Raw genomic sequence first — 17918 nt, 5'->3', positions numbered from 1 at the left:
GGATCGAGAAAGTTTTAAAAACAAGCAAAAGATGACCTGAAAAAGAGAGAAGTGACGGTAAACTTGCAAATTATAATATCAAGAAAAACAAGAGTTTCTTTCAATATAACAAGGAAGAGCAATCAGAATGAACCAATGCCCCTTAGGATGAGGCTGGGAAAATAAATACTTGTATCTTTCTTTACAGTAGAAAGCACTAATAGCATTTGAAAAATAATATGAATTAAGGGGCAAAAAGATGAAAGAAAATAAATACAATAACTGTCACTACAGAAACTAATGGGGCTAAAGACTGGTAGGACCCCTGGACCTGATGGGTAGCATCCTAGGGCATAAAGGAAATAACTACAGGAAATCATCTTCCAAAAAACCCTTAGATTCTGGAAAAGTGCTGGAAGATTGGATAGTTTCCAATGTGACAACTTTATTCAAAAAGAGAAGGAAGAGGTAAAGACAACTTCAGGCCAGTTAGCTTAACACTTATGTTTTGAAGAAAGGTCACTGGATTGAAGGGTTAACTCTACTTTTGCTGCACAGATGCTGGCAGACTGGCTGGGTTTATCCAGCTATTTCTGGTTTTGTTTTTGAGCTTAACATCTGTTATTGGAAAATACAAAGAATCTATTACAAAGAGTGCAGTAGCACAGCATTTAGAAATACATCATATAATCAAAATCAACTTGAAAGGGGAAATCATGCCGAATAAATTCATTAGAATTCTTTGAGTATGATAAAGGGGAAGCAGTTGATGCAATATATTTGAATTTTCACACGGCATTTGGTAAAGTATAACATATTAAACTACTTATTCAGATAACGCCCAATGGTGGTGAAGATAGCATATTACCTTGAACAGAAGGTAGGATATATAATAGAAGAGGCAGTGGGATTAGATAGTATTTTCAGGATGGTAAATTTTAATTAGTGGAGTGTAATCGAAATCAGGGCTGGACCATAATTATTTACAAAACATATTAAGGACTTGGATGAGGAAAGTTAATTTGTTATAGCCAAGTCTGTGGATGACAAAAATACCCCAGGTTAACCAAGTGAGCAAAACCTGGCAGATGGAATATAACTTAGGAAAATGTAAATGGCAGGAAGAATAGATGAGCTGAATACTATTTAACTGGGCAAAGACCTGCAAAAAGCTAATGAAGAGAAAGATTTGGGATTCTTCATGCATGAATGACCAAAAACTAAAATCCAAGTCCAGCAGGTGAGGGGAACACACATGGAATAGAGATGTTTATTTCAAAGTGAATGAAGTATGAAAACGGGGAGTTCTTGCTCAAACCATACAAGACACTAATTAGACCACAGTGGGAATTTGAGAACAGTTTTGGTTTCCTCATTGAAGGAAGGAGAGTCTAGAGAATGTTCATTAGGTTGATATAGAATATGGAGGGATTCTTTTTTTGAAGAGAGGTTGAGTAGATTGGGCTTGTACTCATTGAAGTTTCAAAGAATGAGACCCCTTACTGAAACACAGAAGATTCTGAGGGGACTTACAGGGAAGACAGTGTGAGCTTTCTCCTCCTTGTGGAAGAGCCTTGGTCTATACGGCATAATCTCAGAGTAAAGGGTCACCCATTTCAGATAGAAATGAAGAATTTCTTCTCTCAGATATTAACGAAACTGGAATTCTTTACAGCAGAGAGTGGTCAAGGCCAGGTCAATAAGTATGTTCTAGACAAATAGATCATTCAGAATCCTTTGCTTTACAAGACCTTTACGTCAACTAAAGCATCAATGTCAGTTAACAAACTGCAGACCTGCCACAAAGAGAGAATTCTAAGTTGAAAAAGAACTATTTTACTTAAGATCTATATCTAATATTTCTGTACACGTCATACAGACAGCAAAAGTGAGTGCAACAGAGAAAGAGAAAATAGAGTTAGAGTTAGTGAGAGATAAAACAGAAAAGCTACAACCTCCTTTCCTGCAAGACAGTTATTATTTGGTGCAGAGGGGAAAGAAGTGGTTTTTTTGTTTTATTTTTGAACCAGAATTTCTACTTTTTTTAAAAAATAGATTGAAGCCTGGGATCAGGGGTCCAGCACAAAACATTATAGGAGAATCATAAGTTAGTTGACTGGTCATATTTAATATTTTGAATATCTATCATGTCACTTTCAGACAAAAGGAGAATGGTAGAAATGTTTTACAGATTCAAAACTTAAAGGGTACAATGAAATTTAACAAAAGCAAATGAAGAATTAAGTCAGTTAATTATAGGTGCAGGGCCAGGTGATATGCTGTTCGTGCATGACTTGGAGGAAGGAAGTGAATTTACTGTAGCCAAATCTGGAGATGACAAAAATGTGTGGAAAGTTGCAAGAGGGATACAGGCTTTCACACTGAGCAATTGTACAAGTGTAGGGAACTTTGACAGCAGAAACCTCGAGGCCTTGTACTTGAATGTACAAAATATATAGAATAAAATGAATGAACTGACAAGAAAAATAGAGACAAAAGGATATGATTTGATGGTGATTACTGAGATGTGTGCGCAGGAAAACCAGGTTCAAGAACTGAATATCCAGGAATACTCACTACTTCAAAAGCATAGGTGGGAAGGGAAAGGAGGTGGTGTAGATTTCTTCGTAAAGGAAAGTATCAGCACGGGAGATGAAGGCATGGAATCGGTCCGGGTAGAAGTAAGAAACAGCAAGAGAAAGAAGTCCCTGAAGGGAGTAACTTGTACGTTCTTAACACTAGCCCCGAAGCGGGACACATAATAAAGCAAAAGAACGCTAGCGGCTTGTAAGAAAGGTACAGCAGTAATCATAGGTGATTCGAATATGCATATAGACTGGATTGATCAATGTGGCAAAGGTAGCCTTGAGGGAGTTCATTGAATGTATTAAAGATTGCTTCTTGGAGCAATACATTTTGGAATAAGTTCTGGAACGAACCAAGTTGCAAACTATTCTGGATTTGGTATTGTGTAGAGATGGGAGTAATCAATTATCCCACAGTAAAGGATCTTTGAGGGAAGAGAGATCAAAGCATCCTGGAATTTCAAATTCAGATTGAGTGTGAGAAACAGGAGTCCCAGAGTAGTGTTCTGGAGTAAAACAAAGTTAAGCAAGAAGGCATCAGGACAGTCATGGGCAGGATGACTTAAAGGTAGCACTGTTATACAGTCATACAGCACCGAAGCAGATCGTTTGGTCCAACCAGAATATGCTGAATATAATCCTCAATTAAACCAGACCTGCCTGCCCACTTCTGGCCCTTCTCAATAAGCAGCGGCAGATGTTTAAGGAGGTACATAATTGTTCCTAACTAAAATATATTCCAGAAAGGAGAAAATAGTGTAAGAAAGGACACAGACACGATGTCTAAGTAAGAAAGTTAAAGATAATATAAAGACAAAAACTTAAGGCATACCATGTTGCAAAGGCCAGTGGATGGCTGGAAGATTGGAAAACTTTTGAAAAAATCAACAAAGCGTTATTAAAAAGTCATAAGTATATGTATGAAAACTACAGAAGAAGTATACAGAAGATTTTGCTATCTCATTTTTTAAGTATACAAAAGTGAAGAGTAGCTAAAGTGAATGTTGGTCCTTTAGAGGATGGGGCAGGGGTGGGCGTTAATAGTGGACAACACAGTAACAGTGGAGCCACTAAATCAATATTTTGCTCGGTTTTCATGGTGGAGAACTCGAGTACCATCCTAACAGTGATAGGTCACAGAGATGACAGAAAGGGAGCAACTTCAAACAACCACCACCACTAGGGAAAAAGTACTGAGCAAATGATTTTGTTTGTAGTCAAACAAGTTCCCACGGTCTGATGGCCTACATCCAAGGGTCTTAAAAAAAGGTGCAGCAGAGACAGTGGATCCATTGATATTCCAAAACATCCTGTATGCTGAAAAGATTCCGGGGGATTGGAAAAATGCTAATGTAGCACCCTTATTCAAAAAGGGTAAGAGGTATAAAGTAAAAACTACAGACCAGTAAGTTTAATGTATCATTGGTAAGAAATAGAATCTATTATTAAGGATATAGTAACAGGCCATTTGAAAAGTCAAAATGCAATCCAGAGTCAGCGTGGTTTTTACAAAAGTAATCAAGTTTGAGTGATTTGCTAGAGTTCTTGGAAGGTGTAACAAAGCAATGTAGATAATGGGGATCCTAGTCTTCCAGAAGGCATTTGGTAAGGTGCCGCATGAAAATTTAATTGACAAAGTAAGATCACATGGGGTTAGGCATAATTTATTAGCTTGGCCAAAAGATTGGCTCGCCAACAGAAAGCAGAAAATTAGAATAAATAGATAATAAAATGTGAGGCTGGATGAACACAGCAGGCCAAGCAGCATCTCAGGAGCACAAAAGCTGACGTTTCAGGCCTAGACCCTTCATCAGAGAGGGGGATGGGGAGAGGGAACGGGAATAAATAGGGTGAGAGGGGGAGGCGGACCGAAGATGGAGAGTAAAGAAGATAGGTGGAGAGAGTATAGGTGGGGAGGTAGGGAGGGGATAGGTCAGTCCAGGGAAGACGGACAGGTCAAGGAGGTGGGATGAGGTTAGTAGGTAGCTGGGGGTGCGGCTTGGGGTGGGAGGAAGGGATGGGTGAGAGGAAGAACCGGTTAGGGAGTCAGAGACAGGTTGGACTGGTTTTGGGATGCAGTGGGTGGGGGCGAAGAGCTGGGCTGGTTGTGTGGTGCAGTGGGGGGAGGGGACGAACTGGGCTGATTTAGGGATGCAGTAGGGGAAGGGGAGATTTTGAAACTGGTGAAGTCCACATTGATACCATATGGCTGCAGGGTTCCCAGGCGGAATATGAGTTGCTGTTCCTGCAACCTTCGGGTGGCATCATTGTGGCAGTGCAGGAGGCCCACGATGGACATGTCATCTAGAGAATGGGAGGGGGAGTGGAAATGGTTTGCGACTGGGAGGTGCAGTTGTTTGTTGCGAACTGAGCGGAGGTGTTCTGCAAAGCGGTCCCCAAGCCTCCGCTTGGTTTCCCCAATGTAGAGGAAGCCGCACCGGGTACAGTGGATGCAGTATACCACATTGGCAGATGTGCAGGTGAACCTCTGCTTAATGTGGAATGTCATCTTGGGGCCTGGGATGGGGGTGAGGGAGGAGGTGTGGGGACAAGTGTAGCATTTCCTGCGGTTGCAGGGGAAGGTGCCGGGTGTGGTGGGGTTGGAGGGCAGTGTGGAGCGGACAAGGGAGTCATGGAGAGAGTGGTCTCTCCGGAAAGCTGACAGGGGAGGGGATGGAAAAATGTCTTGGGTGGTCGGGTCAGATTGTAAATGGCGGAAGTGTCGGAGGATAATGCGTTGTATCCGGAGGTTGGTAGGGTGGTGTGTGAGAACGAGGGGGATCCTTTTGGGACAGTTGTGGCGGGGGCGGGGTGTGAGGGATGTGTTGCGGGAAATACGGGAGATGCGGTCAAGGGCGTTCTCGATCACTGTGGGGGGAAAGCTGCGGTCCTTAAAGAACTTGGACATCTGGGATGTGCGGGAGTGGAATGACTTATCGTGGGAGCAGATGCGGCGGAGGCGGAGGAATTGGGAATAGGGGATGGAATTTTTGCAGGAGGGTGGGTGGGAGGAGGTGTATTCTAGGTAGCTGTGGGAGTCGGTGGGCTTGAAATGGACATCAGTTACAAGCTGGTTGCGTGAGATGGAGACTGAGAGGTCCAGGAAGGTGAGGGATGTGCTGGAGATGGCCCAGGTGAACTGAAGGTTGGGGTGGAAGGTGTTGGTGAAGTGGATGAACTGTTCGAGCTCCTCTGGGGAGCAAGAGGCGGCGCCGATACAGTCATCAATGACCGGAGGAAGAGATGGGGTTTGGGGCCTGTGTAGGTGCGGAAGAGGGACTGTTCCACGTAACCTACAAAGAGGCAGGCATAGCTGGGGCCCATGCGGGTGCCCATGGCCACCCCCTTAGTCTGTAGGAAGTGGGAGGAGTCAAAAGAGAAGTTGTTGAGTGTGAGGACGAGTTCAGCTAGGCGGATGAGAGTGTCGGTGGAGGGGGACTGGTCGGGCCTGCGGGACAGGAAGAAGCGGAGGGCCAACACCCCACACACCACCCTCACCGCAGCTGCTGCCGCCCATCCCGATCCTCCAACCGCCGACGGAACCCCGCCCACGGTCGACGCCGACGGAACCCCACCCACGGTCGATGCCAACGGAACCCCGCCCACGGCCGACGGAACCCCGCCCACGGCCGACGCCGACGGAACCCCGCCCACGGCCGACGACCTCATCGCTCCGCCCACAACCTCCACAGCCAGCAACCCCAGAGAAGACAGCCACACTGAGCCCTGCCGCATCTTCACCATCCCCCCAGACCTCCCACTGACTGAGGACGAACGGTCAGTCCTTAGCAAGGGGCTCACCTTTGTCCCCCTACAACCACACATCAACGAATACCAGTCACGGTTGGACATAGAGCAGTTTTTCCACCGTCTTCGCCTCCATGCCTACTTCTTCAACCGGGAACCCAACCCTCCTTCCACTGACCCCTTCACCTGCTTCCAACACAAGTCCTCCTCCTGGACACCACCCCCAGGCCTCCTACCCTCCCTCGACCTCTTCATCTCCAACTGCCGTAGAGACATTAACCGCCTCAACCTCTCCACCCCTCTCACCCACTCCAACCTCTCCCCCGCAGAACGGGCAGCACTCAGCTCCCTCCGCTCCAACCCCAACCTCACCATCAAACCCGCAGACAAGGGTGGCGCAGTGGTAGTATGGCGCACTGACCTCTACGTCGCCGAGGCCAGACGCCAACTCTCCGACACCGCCTCCTCGATCATGACCCCACACCCGAGCACCAAACCATCATCTCCAACGCCATTCACGACCTCATCACCACAGGGGACCTCCCACCCACAGCCTCCAACCTCATTGTTCCCCAACCCCGCACGGCCCGTTTCTATCTCCTTCCCAAAATCCACAAACCTGCCTGCCCTGGTCGACCCATCGTCTCAGCCTGCTCCTGCCCCACCGAACTCATCTCCACCTATCTGGACTCCATTTTCTCCCCTTTGGTCCAGGAACTCCCCACCTACGTCCATGACACCACCCACGCCCTCCACCTCCTCCAGGACTTCCAATTCCCTGGCCCCCAACACCTCATATTCACCATGGACGTCCAGTCCCTGTACACTTGCATTCCGCGGGAAATACGGGAGACGCGGTCAAGGGCGTTCTCGATCACTGTGGGGGGAAAGTTGCGGTCCTTAAAGAACTTGGACATCTGGGATGTGCGGGAGTGGAATGTCTTATCGTGGGAGCAGATGCGGTGGAGGCGGAGGAATTGGGAATAGGGGATGGAATTTTTGCAGGAGGGTGGGTGGGAGGAGGTGTATTCTAGGTAGCTGTGGGAGTCGGTGGGCTTGAAATGGACATCAGTTACAAGCTGGTTGCCTGAGATGGAGACTGAGAGGTGTGTTTTTCGGGTTGGCAAGCTGTAACTAGTAGGGTGACACAGGGTTTGGTCTCAGGCCCTAACTATTTCCAATCGATATTAATGGCCTGGATGCAGGGACAGAAAGCACCACACTTAAAATTTGCAGGTGACACTAAAATAGGTGGGATTGTAAGTTGCAATGAAGTAATAAGATATTTACAAATCAATATAGATAGATTAATCGAATAGGCCAAAATTTGGCAAAGCAAGTTTAACGTGGCTAAGTGCGAGGTTATCCATTTTGGTCGAAGGAATAAAAAGGCAATTTACCTAAACGGACTGAAACTTCAGAATACTTTATTGTACAGGGATCTGGGTGTTTTGTGCCTGAATCTCAGAAAACAAGAATGCAGGCAAAGCAGGTAATAGAAAATGTAAATGGAATGTTGGTATTTATTGTTAAAAGAATACAGTATAAAAGTGGGGAAGTTTCGATGCAGCTGTACAAGGCATTAGCAAGATTGCACCTGGAGTACTCTATACAATTTCGGTCCCTTGACTTGAGGAGGGAAGTAGGTGCATTGGAGGCAGTTCAGAAGAGATTCAGTAGATCAATCCCAGAAATGAGGGACTTGTCTTATGAACAGACATTGAGCAATTCAGGTTTATACTGTCTGGAGTTTAGAAGAATGAGAGGAGATCTAATGAAGGTATACAAGCTGCTGAAAGAGATTGACAAAGCTGACGTTGAGAAGATGTTTCTTCGTGTGGGGCAATCTAGAATAAGAGGTCATAGTTTTATGATAAGGAATAGCAGAATTTTAAAACAAAAAAGAGATACTAAGTAATTATTGCTCTCAAATAGTTGTCAAATAATCTGTGAACGACACTATCCCAGACTGCTAGGAAATTGAACAAATTTGAGGAGACAGATTTTTAATTAGTCATGGGTTGAAGGGTTATGGAGAGCGGGCAAAAATGTGGAGTTCAGACTGGAATGAGACCAGCCACTGTTGTATGAAATGGCGAATCATGCATGAAGGGCTGAAGTGCCCACTCATGCTCCTAGCTCTTATGTCCTCATTAGTGAGAATGACATCAGCAGACAGCTTAGGGGTCAGGATCAAACGGAGAAAGGGCAATTCCTAAGTTCCAGCTTTTTTTCTTAAATCTCCAGGAAGTCCACTTCCTGTAAGGATCAGATGTAATCATACATACAAGTTATTTCCATTTGCTATTTCACAGAGAACTTACTGCTCAAAGCTGATGTATCGTACGTTTGCCTGGTTGTCCTCATCCTGCCACAAAGCCCAGATATCAGTGGGAGTGAGAGCAAAATCCACCAATGTTTCCTGTGAAGAGACCAAGTATCAGGCAGGCTAACCAGACTTGTTTCCCCAATCTATACACAGATATACAGCTGTTCCCATCCCATTCTGGACGGAGACATGCAGCCTGTCCACATCCCATTCCAGGGGTTGATACACGCCCCAGTCTACCAACTTTTTCCATGGCGAAGCTGTTAATTGGTCAGACAAGGATAATATAATGAAATTACTTCTCTGGATTGGGAAGGAAAGGCCATTAGAGAAAGTGAAAATATTCTAACCAGATTTCCTTTGAGTGAAATTGGGTATTGTTTCTATGTAGTGGATTCAGTTTGGAACTCTTGTACCAATAGCCACAACAAAAGGAGTGTGTGATATATTATACTTTTATTATCACACACACACATTTATGTATGTTTATGCATATTAATATTTCATTTTAAAAGAATTTAGGTTTCAAATTAGTAGCATATGAAAGGTGGCCCATTTTTGGGAAGATATTTAAAAATTAAGTTGATTGTGACAAACTTCCGACTGGAGAAAGGAAAACATTCTAAATCCAAAAACAAGCTAATTGAGGACTTACTTTAGCCTGGAAAAACATAGTTTATAATGACCTGACTGGAGTCTCTTGGAAGCATAATAGATCACTCAGAATAGTTAACGGGTTAAGTTATCTCAGAGAAAGAGAGATTTTAGTTTGTGAAACTTCCAGACCAAGAACATTTGGTTGGAAATCTGCACTGGCTATTCCAAGCTGCGAAAATCCAGGATCTTAGCTGGATCAAAGATAAAAGACTTCATAAGTGTCAGGACCAGACTGAGATGCAAAAGAAATAACTAAAGATTTAATAGGGAAGGAAGCTTTCACTCGTTCGTGATCAAGTGTAAAGTGATGATGTTGGGCAAGAGTTGGAATTTTGTTTTACCTATGTTTTGAAATCTTTTAAACTATGTTAAATTGAAGTTGTTTTATTTCATTTTTATTTATTTTATGCAGTGAGCTTCAAATTTATTGTTAAAAACAAATTTACAATCTGATGTTCTTACAGTTCAGTGAAATACTACCACATTAAAACAATGAAATATTATCAAGTCAGATTTCATTCTGGGATCTGATTTGTCTAATAGCAACACCAGCTGGGATTCTAACTCAGCAAATGATGCTCAACAACTGTGAGTTTTAAATGGAAGATCAATAGGCTTGTGTTTATCAAAGATACTATGGGATCTATGGCAAATGTGGCTATAAGGAGTTAGATACTATGATCCAATTTAATGATCGAACAAGTTCAAGTTGCAAGTTCTCTCTTATTGTTAGGATCAGTTTTGAACAAATGTTTTGGTTCCGTTAGATTTCATAAGAAAGCATTTATGAAGCATTAAAGGGATTACACAAAGGTGATGGGTTTACGAAAGGGATATCATGCTTAACAAATGTCTTGGAGGTTTTTTTTGAGGATGGAACCAGCACAATAATGACTGATAAAGCAAAAGCAGGGTTGCAGCTTATTTGGATTTCAAGAAAGGTTTTGATAAGGGCCCTACATAAGAGGCTAGTGAGCAAAATTCAAGCACACAAGATTCGGGTAATATACTGGCAAGGATCGAGAACTGGTGACAGACCGGAAACAAAGAGTCGGAATAAACGGGCCTTTTTTTCAAAGGCAGACTGTGAGTAGTGGTATACTGCAGGGATCAGTGCTTGGATCACAGCTATTCATGCAATTTGGAAGGCAACCGCGATCATACTGAATGGCAGAGCAGGTTCAAAGGGCCAAACAGAAATCTGAAACAGGCGCAGGCTATGTTTAGGCATACAGTACTAATCTAAAGCCGCTACCAATACACCACAGAGTTACAAAGAGGCAACATTCCTGTTTGGTGGTAACAATACAACTGACTAAGCCAATTTCCCATTTAAATACAAATGTTACAAGTGGCTTTAGTAAAAGCTCCAGAGAAAGAGACAGTTTCATGGCCAGGATTTGGGAAAGGCTGACATCAGGTGGTACTGACCTGTGTGAAGAAGAGAGTAGAGATGTGATCCAGACTGTAGCGGTTACTCTCAATGCAGCTCACCAACTGGAAGACACAGAACTACAAGAACAGAATTGTTAAGCTTCATTGCTGGATCAATAAAATGACCTCTTGATTTGTAATTTCTCAAATTCTATGCAATATGTTTCTCATGGAGGCTGTTCAGTACAAACTGATGCAGAACCGATAACAAAACTTAACACAATCTCCCTCTCTCTCACACACACACAGACACACGTACAGTAGACACTGTCAACAGCTGAACACAGCCAGAGTCGAATGCATGTTAACACTGAGCTAGTACCTGTCCACGTTTGGGGCAGTGCAGGTAAACAGCCAAGAAGAAACCCGTGGAGGAATAAGCCAAACGCAGCTTATGACCCAGACTGACAGTGTGTCGCAGTTCCTTACTGGCAGGCATGAAAACTAGCAAATCCGCAACCATCAGGCAAACCTGATCCTGAAGCAAACAAAAATTACACAAGTTAGACAATCAATACAGTACAGCTTCATTTATGGAAACATCTGATGTAAAGACCTGGGTTAAGCAGCTTAGAGGCAGGTAAAATGAACGCATAGTTTTGGATTGGTATATCAGGGTCCTCACTAAGAAAGAGGAAGAAATTAACTGAAAGAGAAAGGGAAAGGAGGTACTGGTGGTTATAGCAATCTTAAAAGTGGATAAACCCACAGGCCCAGAGGAGATGTATCACAAGTTGTTGAAGAAGATCGTTAGAGAGAACAAGGTTGAGAGGTGACTTAATTGAGACATGTAAAATAATCAGAGGGTTAGATAGGGTGGATAGGGAGAGCCTTTTTCCTAGGATGGTGACGGCGAGCATGAGGGGGCATAGCTTTAAATTGAGGGGTGAAAGATATAGGACAGATGTCAGAGGTAGTTTCTTTACTCAGAGAGTAGTAGCGGAATGGAACGCTTTGCCTGCAACGGTAGTAGATTCGCCAACTTTAGGTACATTTAAGTCGTCATTGGACAAGCATATGGACGTACATGGAATAGTGTAGGTTAGATGGGCTTGAGATCGGTATGACAGATCGGCACAACATCGAGCTCCTCGGGAAGCTTATAGCTTACTCTTAACAAGATGTTCCCAAAGCATAATCTCTTTGCAGATGTTATGTGAAGTATTCTTTGAGAAGGTGACCAAACAGGTAGATGAGAGTAAACCGGTTGATGTGATGTATATGGATTTCAGCAAGGCATTCAATAAGGTTCCCCACGGTAGGCTATTGTACAAAATGCGGAGGAATGGAATTGTGGGAGATATAGCAGTTTGGATCGGAAATTGGCTTGCTGAAAGAAGGCAGAGGGTGGTAGTTGATGGGAAATGTTCAGCCTGGAGACCAGTTACTAGTGGTGTACCACAAGGGTCGGTGTTGGGTCACTGCTGTTTGTCATTTTTATAAATGACCTGGATGAGGGCGTAGAAGCATGGGTTAGTAAATTTGCAGACGACACTAAGGTCGGTGGAGTTGTGGACAGTGACGAAGGATGCTGTAGGTTGCAGAGAGACATAGATAAGAATGCAGAGCTGGGCTGAGAGGTGGCAAATGGAGTTTAATGCAGACAAGTGTGAGGTGATGCACTTTGGTAGGAGTAACCAGAAGGCAAAGTACAGGACTAATGGTAAGATTCTTAGTAGTGTAGATGAGCAGAGAGATCTCGGTGTCCATGTACACAGATCCTTGAAAGTTGCCACCCAGGTTGACAGGGCTGTTAAGAAGGCATACAAGTGTTTTAGCTTTTATTAATAGAGGGATCGAGTTCCGGAACCAAGAGGTTATGGTGAAGCTGTACAAAACTCTGGTGCGGCCACACTTGGGAGTATTGTGTACAGTTCTGGTCACCGCATTATAAGGAGGATGTGGAAGCTTTGGAAAGGGTGCAGAGGAGATTTACTAGGATGTTGCCTGGTATGGAGGGAAGGTCTTACGAGGAAAGGCTGAGGGACTTGAGGCTGTTTTAATTAGAGAGAAAGAGGTTGAGAGGTGACTTAATTGAAACATATAAAATAATCAGAGGGTTAGATAGGGTGGATAGGGAGAGCCTTTTTCCTACGATGGTGATGGCGAGCATGAGGGGGCATAGCTTTAAATTGAGGGGTGAAAGATACAGGACAGATGTCAGAGGTAGTTTCTTTACTCAGAGAGTAGTAAGGGAATGGAACGTTTTGCCTGCAACGGTAGTAGATTCGCCAACTTTAGGTACATTTAAAGTCGTCATTGGACAAGCATATGGACGTACAGGGAATAGTGTAGGTTAGATGGGCTTGAGATCGGTATGACAGGTCGGCACAACATCGAGGGCCTGTACTGTGCTATAATGTTCTATGTTCTATTATTACCTGTGCACAATACTCGACAAGGAAAAGGAAGACTGAAAGAACAGAGACTTTAATTCTCACTGTGCTACTTCTCCCTAATAGCAGGCACAGAGAGGGTGCTACACCTCTAACCCTTTGAGAGAACATTCTGCACAATACCCTATCACTGACACCTGTCATACAAACCTTAAAGGACCAAAGTCGCAGCTTGTGGTCCTGACACAGAGCAAAGATAAAAGCATCATGTTCCAACAGCTGAACTGCAAGACTGACAGGCAGGTCCGAGGGTCCTTGGTCACCTCTGCAGAAAGCATACAGATATCTTTCAATCATCTTTAAACAGGCATCATTTAGCACACTCATCCATTCAACATTCCGTCCCCATGCTACCTGCAAAACAAACCCCCTATTCTCTCACTGCTTAGAGGAGAAAGGAATGGGACAGAGAAACAGGTAGCAGTGGGTTACACCGTGTGAATTTTCCCTACACTGTTACCTTTCCCTATCCATGAAAGCCCATAAAACCTCCCACGGCCACCCACTTCCCAGATCAGAGGAACATTCCACCCCATGCCTGTGTCCTGAGGAAGGAGCACCATCCCTGACCTTCAAGAACTTCCCACTGGCCTACATACGAGAGCAGCCCGGGACAGGACAAGACAGGATGGGCTCACACTAACCTGATTGCCGTCGGCATCCACCCGGTCAGTAAGCGCTGCATGACCGAGCTATGCTTGAGCTCCAGTAAAACCGGATTGCCTGCAACAAGACAACAGTTGATCTCTATGTGCCTGTACCAGACAGACAAATTCAGAGCACAATCCCCACAGTTCCACCACCAGCATTCATGTCGAAAACTGCATTGACAATTCGATCGAACTATGTCATTCTGTCAAAGAAAATGCCAAAGAGGAAATAGCCATGGATTTTATATAGAGGCAGATATCATGAAGTGGGTTATAAGCTGCAATCAGATTTGAGGGGCTCAAATGAGACCAAAAATCTGAAGACTCACTGACAATTGCCCCTCCTTCAGAGTGATACAGGCAGTGGTATCCCAACCTTTTCCCCAATCATTGATCCACGCCGTCCACAGGTTATACATGTCATAAATATTTCTGTCAGTACTGTATGAACAAGTGACAAGTCAGAGTGTGTACACAGCAATGTCAGATGATTAATGCCTGGTCCCTGTGACCACAAAACCCACATTACCTGCCGTGTCTTGCTCAGGAAGTTGGATAATGAGAATGCCTCCAGACCAAGATGCGAGTGCAAACAGAGCCTCTCCATCACTGTTCAGCCAAGTGGCTGATGCTGTCGAGTTATTCGAGTGGCCCTGGATACCAGGAATCATAAAACTGTTTGCTGGATCACGAAGATTTAACTTTCCAATGTCAGTGAAGATGGATTGGACATGTCCCTCAGTGAGCAGCTCCTGCCAAGATATTACCAGAAGAAATGAAAAGTAAAGTGAAGGTTAACTTCAGGAAATCTAACTGTACCAGCCGAGGGAGCTAAGCTGGACAGTGACCCCCATGTGAAGATACTCTTGGGGGACTAGGTGCCACAGCAATGTCAAACATACTGATATCCTGACTCTGCAAATGCCGCCACACGCTCGCTGCACAGGCACAGTCCCTCGTCTGTAACACCTCTGCACAGGCGCAGTCCCTCATCTGTAACACCGCCTGCACATACTGCAGATACGGTTGCTTGTCTATAACAGTGCCTCCACACACACACACTGCAGGTACAGTCCGTCCTCCATATCAGTGCCTTCACACTCTGTCTACACACAGTCCCGAGTCTTTAACACTGTCTCCCCACACACACACTGCAGATAGGCCCGAAACATCAGCTTTTGTGCTCCTAAGATGCTACTTGGCCTGCTGTGTTCATCCAGCTCCACACTTTGTTATCACAGATATTGTCCCTTGTTTATAACACTGCCTCCACAAACTCACTACAGAGGGTCACCTGCCTGTGGATAAAACTGATTGTACTAGCTTGCTGCATCTTCTTAGGACTGGTGTTTCTGGTGTCAAGCACGCTTACGCACTGAAGCTTTCAATGATTTACCCACCTACACCCCCCACGAGTTGATCCTTCTCCATACACTTCCTAAACAATCCCAATATTAGTCAGGCCTCATCTGACTGAATTCAGAAAATATGGGTCTCTTGTCCCTTTAGTGGGTCACGTGAAGCGAGCGGTGTAAATCAGTTCGCAGCACACTGGCATGTGGGTTACAGTGCAGGTTGAAGTCCCATTCAGCTGCTGCAGGGAGAGGCTGGGACATAAAGAGAACATTAGCCTAGACCTCCACGAGCTCAATAAGGTTCATACTCACACTCCGGTACATGCGCGAGGGGTGAGGCAGCACAATCCTGTGCACAGTCTGGTTGGTTAGAATGAGTACAGTCACACGGTCATGAGTCTCGTGTATGTGGACACCACTTGGAAGCAGGTGACAATTCAGGAACTTGATGCGGACAGTGTTGTTGAGGAGGTTACAGTCTAGGGACTGTTCCATCAGCTGCAAGGTGTCACCAGAAGTAGTCCTAAAGAGATGGAGAAACAATGTCAGCTCCTCACACCCTCCATGCTAGCCCTGTCTGTCAGGCAGGCAGTAGCAGAAACACAGCCTGTCACTCACTAACCCTCCCCATCTATACCCATACACTACAGCTAGGGCACAAACTGCCACTCATTCATCTTCCCCAATACACAGGGAAACAACACATATAGCCCTTCCTCACTTAGGACAAGCACACAACCTACCCAGTGTAGATAGTACACACTGCTGCTACTGAACGTCAGTCAGTGATGGGAGTGGATGTTTGCAGATGTGGTGCCAATCAAGTAGGCTGCTTTGTCCTGGATGCTGTCAAGCTTCTTGAGTGTTGCTGGGGCTGCACTCATCCAGGTTCTATAGAGTCAGGCTGTGAGTTACTCACCGCAGTATTCCTACCTGTTGATTTGTTCTTGTAGCCACAGTGTTTGTGGCGAGTCCAGTTGCGTTTCTGGTCAATGGTAGCCCCCAGGATATTGATAGTGGGGGATTCGGTGATGGTAACACCATCGAAAGTCAAGGGGTGGTAGCTAGATTCCCTTATTGGTGATGGTAATTGCCTGGCATTTGTGTGATGTGAATGTTACTTGCCACTTGTCAACCTGAGCCTGGATATTCTCCAGGCCTCGTTGCACGTGGGCATGGACTGCTTCAGTATCTGAGGAGTCACAAATGATCTTGTACATTGTGCAATCATTGGCAAACATCTCCACTTCTGACCTTATGATGGAGTGAAGGTCATTGACGAAGCAGCTGAAGATGGTTGGGCTTACCTTGAGAAACTCCTGCAGAGATGTCCTGGAGCTGGGATGACTGGGTCCAACAATGCAAGTATCTCCCTATGAGTCAGGTGTGACTCTAATCAACACAGACTTGATTCCCATTAATTCCAGTTTTACTATGGATCCTTGATACCACAGTCACGCATGGATACGTGGAAACACCACCTACAAACTCCCCTCCAAGCTGTCCTGACTTTGTCATTCCTTCACAACATTAGGTCAAAATCCAGGTCCTCTCTCCCTCAGTGCTCAGGGACTGCTCACATGCACTGTAAATAGTTCAACAGAACGCTGACCACCACCTTTTCAAGGTTAATTAGGGACAAGCAACAAATGGCAGCACACGTCAACATGGCCCACATGCTATGAATGAATTCGAAAAGTACCATGTCATGAAACTCAACATCATACAGGACCAAGAAACCCTGCTAATTCACACCTCATCCATGACCTTCAACATTCACTTCCTACATCGCTGACGTTCAGTAGCAGCAACGTGTGCATCTACGAGATACACCAGAGGAATTCACCAAAGGCAGCAGATATACAGAATCACCATTACCCTGCTGGCTCCCTTCTCTGCATGGAGCCTCAGGGGTAAGACTACTTTATTAAGGTACTCTGTTTCACAGCTAATTATGACCCTATACTGCACATTGCAGATAGAACACTGTTGCAAGCAGCATGCAACATTCAAAAGCATAATCCAAAACATTAGAATATGCAATTATCTTTCTTTACTCTATCCATCCTCATGCTATCCCAAATCTTCCGAACTTGAATCTAATTCATTAAGTTTCCTGGTAGCAGTGCTGCATACCAGCTCTGGCAAGTACAGAACAGGGTCACCAGGTCTATTTGACAAATTACAAACAGAAACTACCCACCAGTGTATGAAGCGATTCCTCGTGACTGACTGCAGCTTCCCACTGTCTTCATAGAAAAATCCTCCAGCACTGTCGGAATATTTCACTCCTGGGATGGCATTCACACCTGTAGGATTGGCACACGTGACTCATTCAGCACTGACACAGACACAATCAGTGTGACTCTGAAATTACTCTTTTCCATTTACATAAAGCAGCTGAATGAAATAAAGTGTAAACAATCTATATTTCTTCAGAAGATCAGCTATTAAACCATTCTAAACAAAAGGATCATGTCAAATGTTCCCTTGTAAAGGATTTGCAAGTTATCTCTGCTCCTTACTTGCCTCTTTTCCTGAAAGGACGAGCTCATACGAACTTCTCAGAACAAGACCCCTTTGCAGTGTCTCTCAGTGGACAGCAAATACAGGAGCGTCCAATATTGTAACACAAGATGTAAACTTCACCTACATGCCAGTAGGCCCATCAGCTCTGTCTAGCTTTCTGACACAGCTCCCCATTGAGTTTCAATCCTCTGCCCTTTCTGTTCCTTATTTATCATTTTATTTCTGTCACGTCATCGGAAACCTTTAAACCTGACTAC

General features: G+C 44.6%; 1 protein-coding gene across 1 annotated transcript in view; it reads right to left on the bottom strand.

Moving 5' to 3' along the window:
* The window catches only part of nup160 (nucleoporin 160), a 176302-nt gene that overhangs the window by 52831 nt on the left and 105553 nt on the right, over positions 1-17918 (bottom strand). The window contains exons 4-11 of the mRNA XM_048545757.2: positions 17336-17441; positions 15445-15655; positions 14307-14529; positions 13772-13850; positions 13278-13392; positions 11054-11209; positions 10729-10809; positions 8636-8733 (exon numbers count right to left, since the gene is read on the bottom strand). Coding sequence (XP_048401714.2) covers positions 8636-8733; positions 10729-10809; positions 11054-11209; positions 13278-13392; positions 13772-13850; positions 14307-14529; positions 15445-15655; positions 17336-17441 — 1069 coding nt within the window. The remainder of the gene's footprint in view (positions 1-8635; positions 8734-10728; positions 10810-11053; positions 11210-13277; positions 13393-13771; positions 13851-14306; positions 14530-15444; positions 15656-17335; positions 17442-17918) is intronic.

The sequence above is a fragment of the Stegostoma tigrinum genome, chromosome 17, assembly GCF_030684315.1.
Source record: "Stegostoma tigrinum isolate sSteTig4 chromosome 17, sSteTig4.hap1, whole genome shotgun sequence".
NCBI lineage: Eukaryota > Metazoa > Chordata > Chondrichthyes > Orectolobiformes > Stegostomatidae > Stegostoma > Stegostoma tigrinum.
Note: the sequence above shows the minus strand (reverse complement) of the source record. Positions and strands in the feature narration are given on the sequence as shown.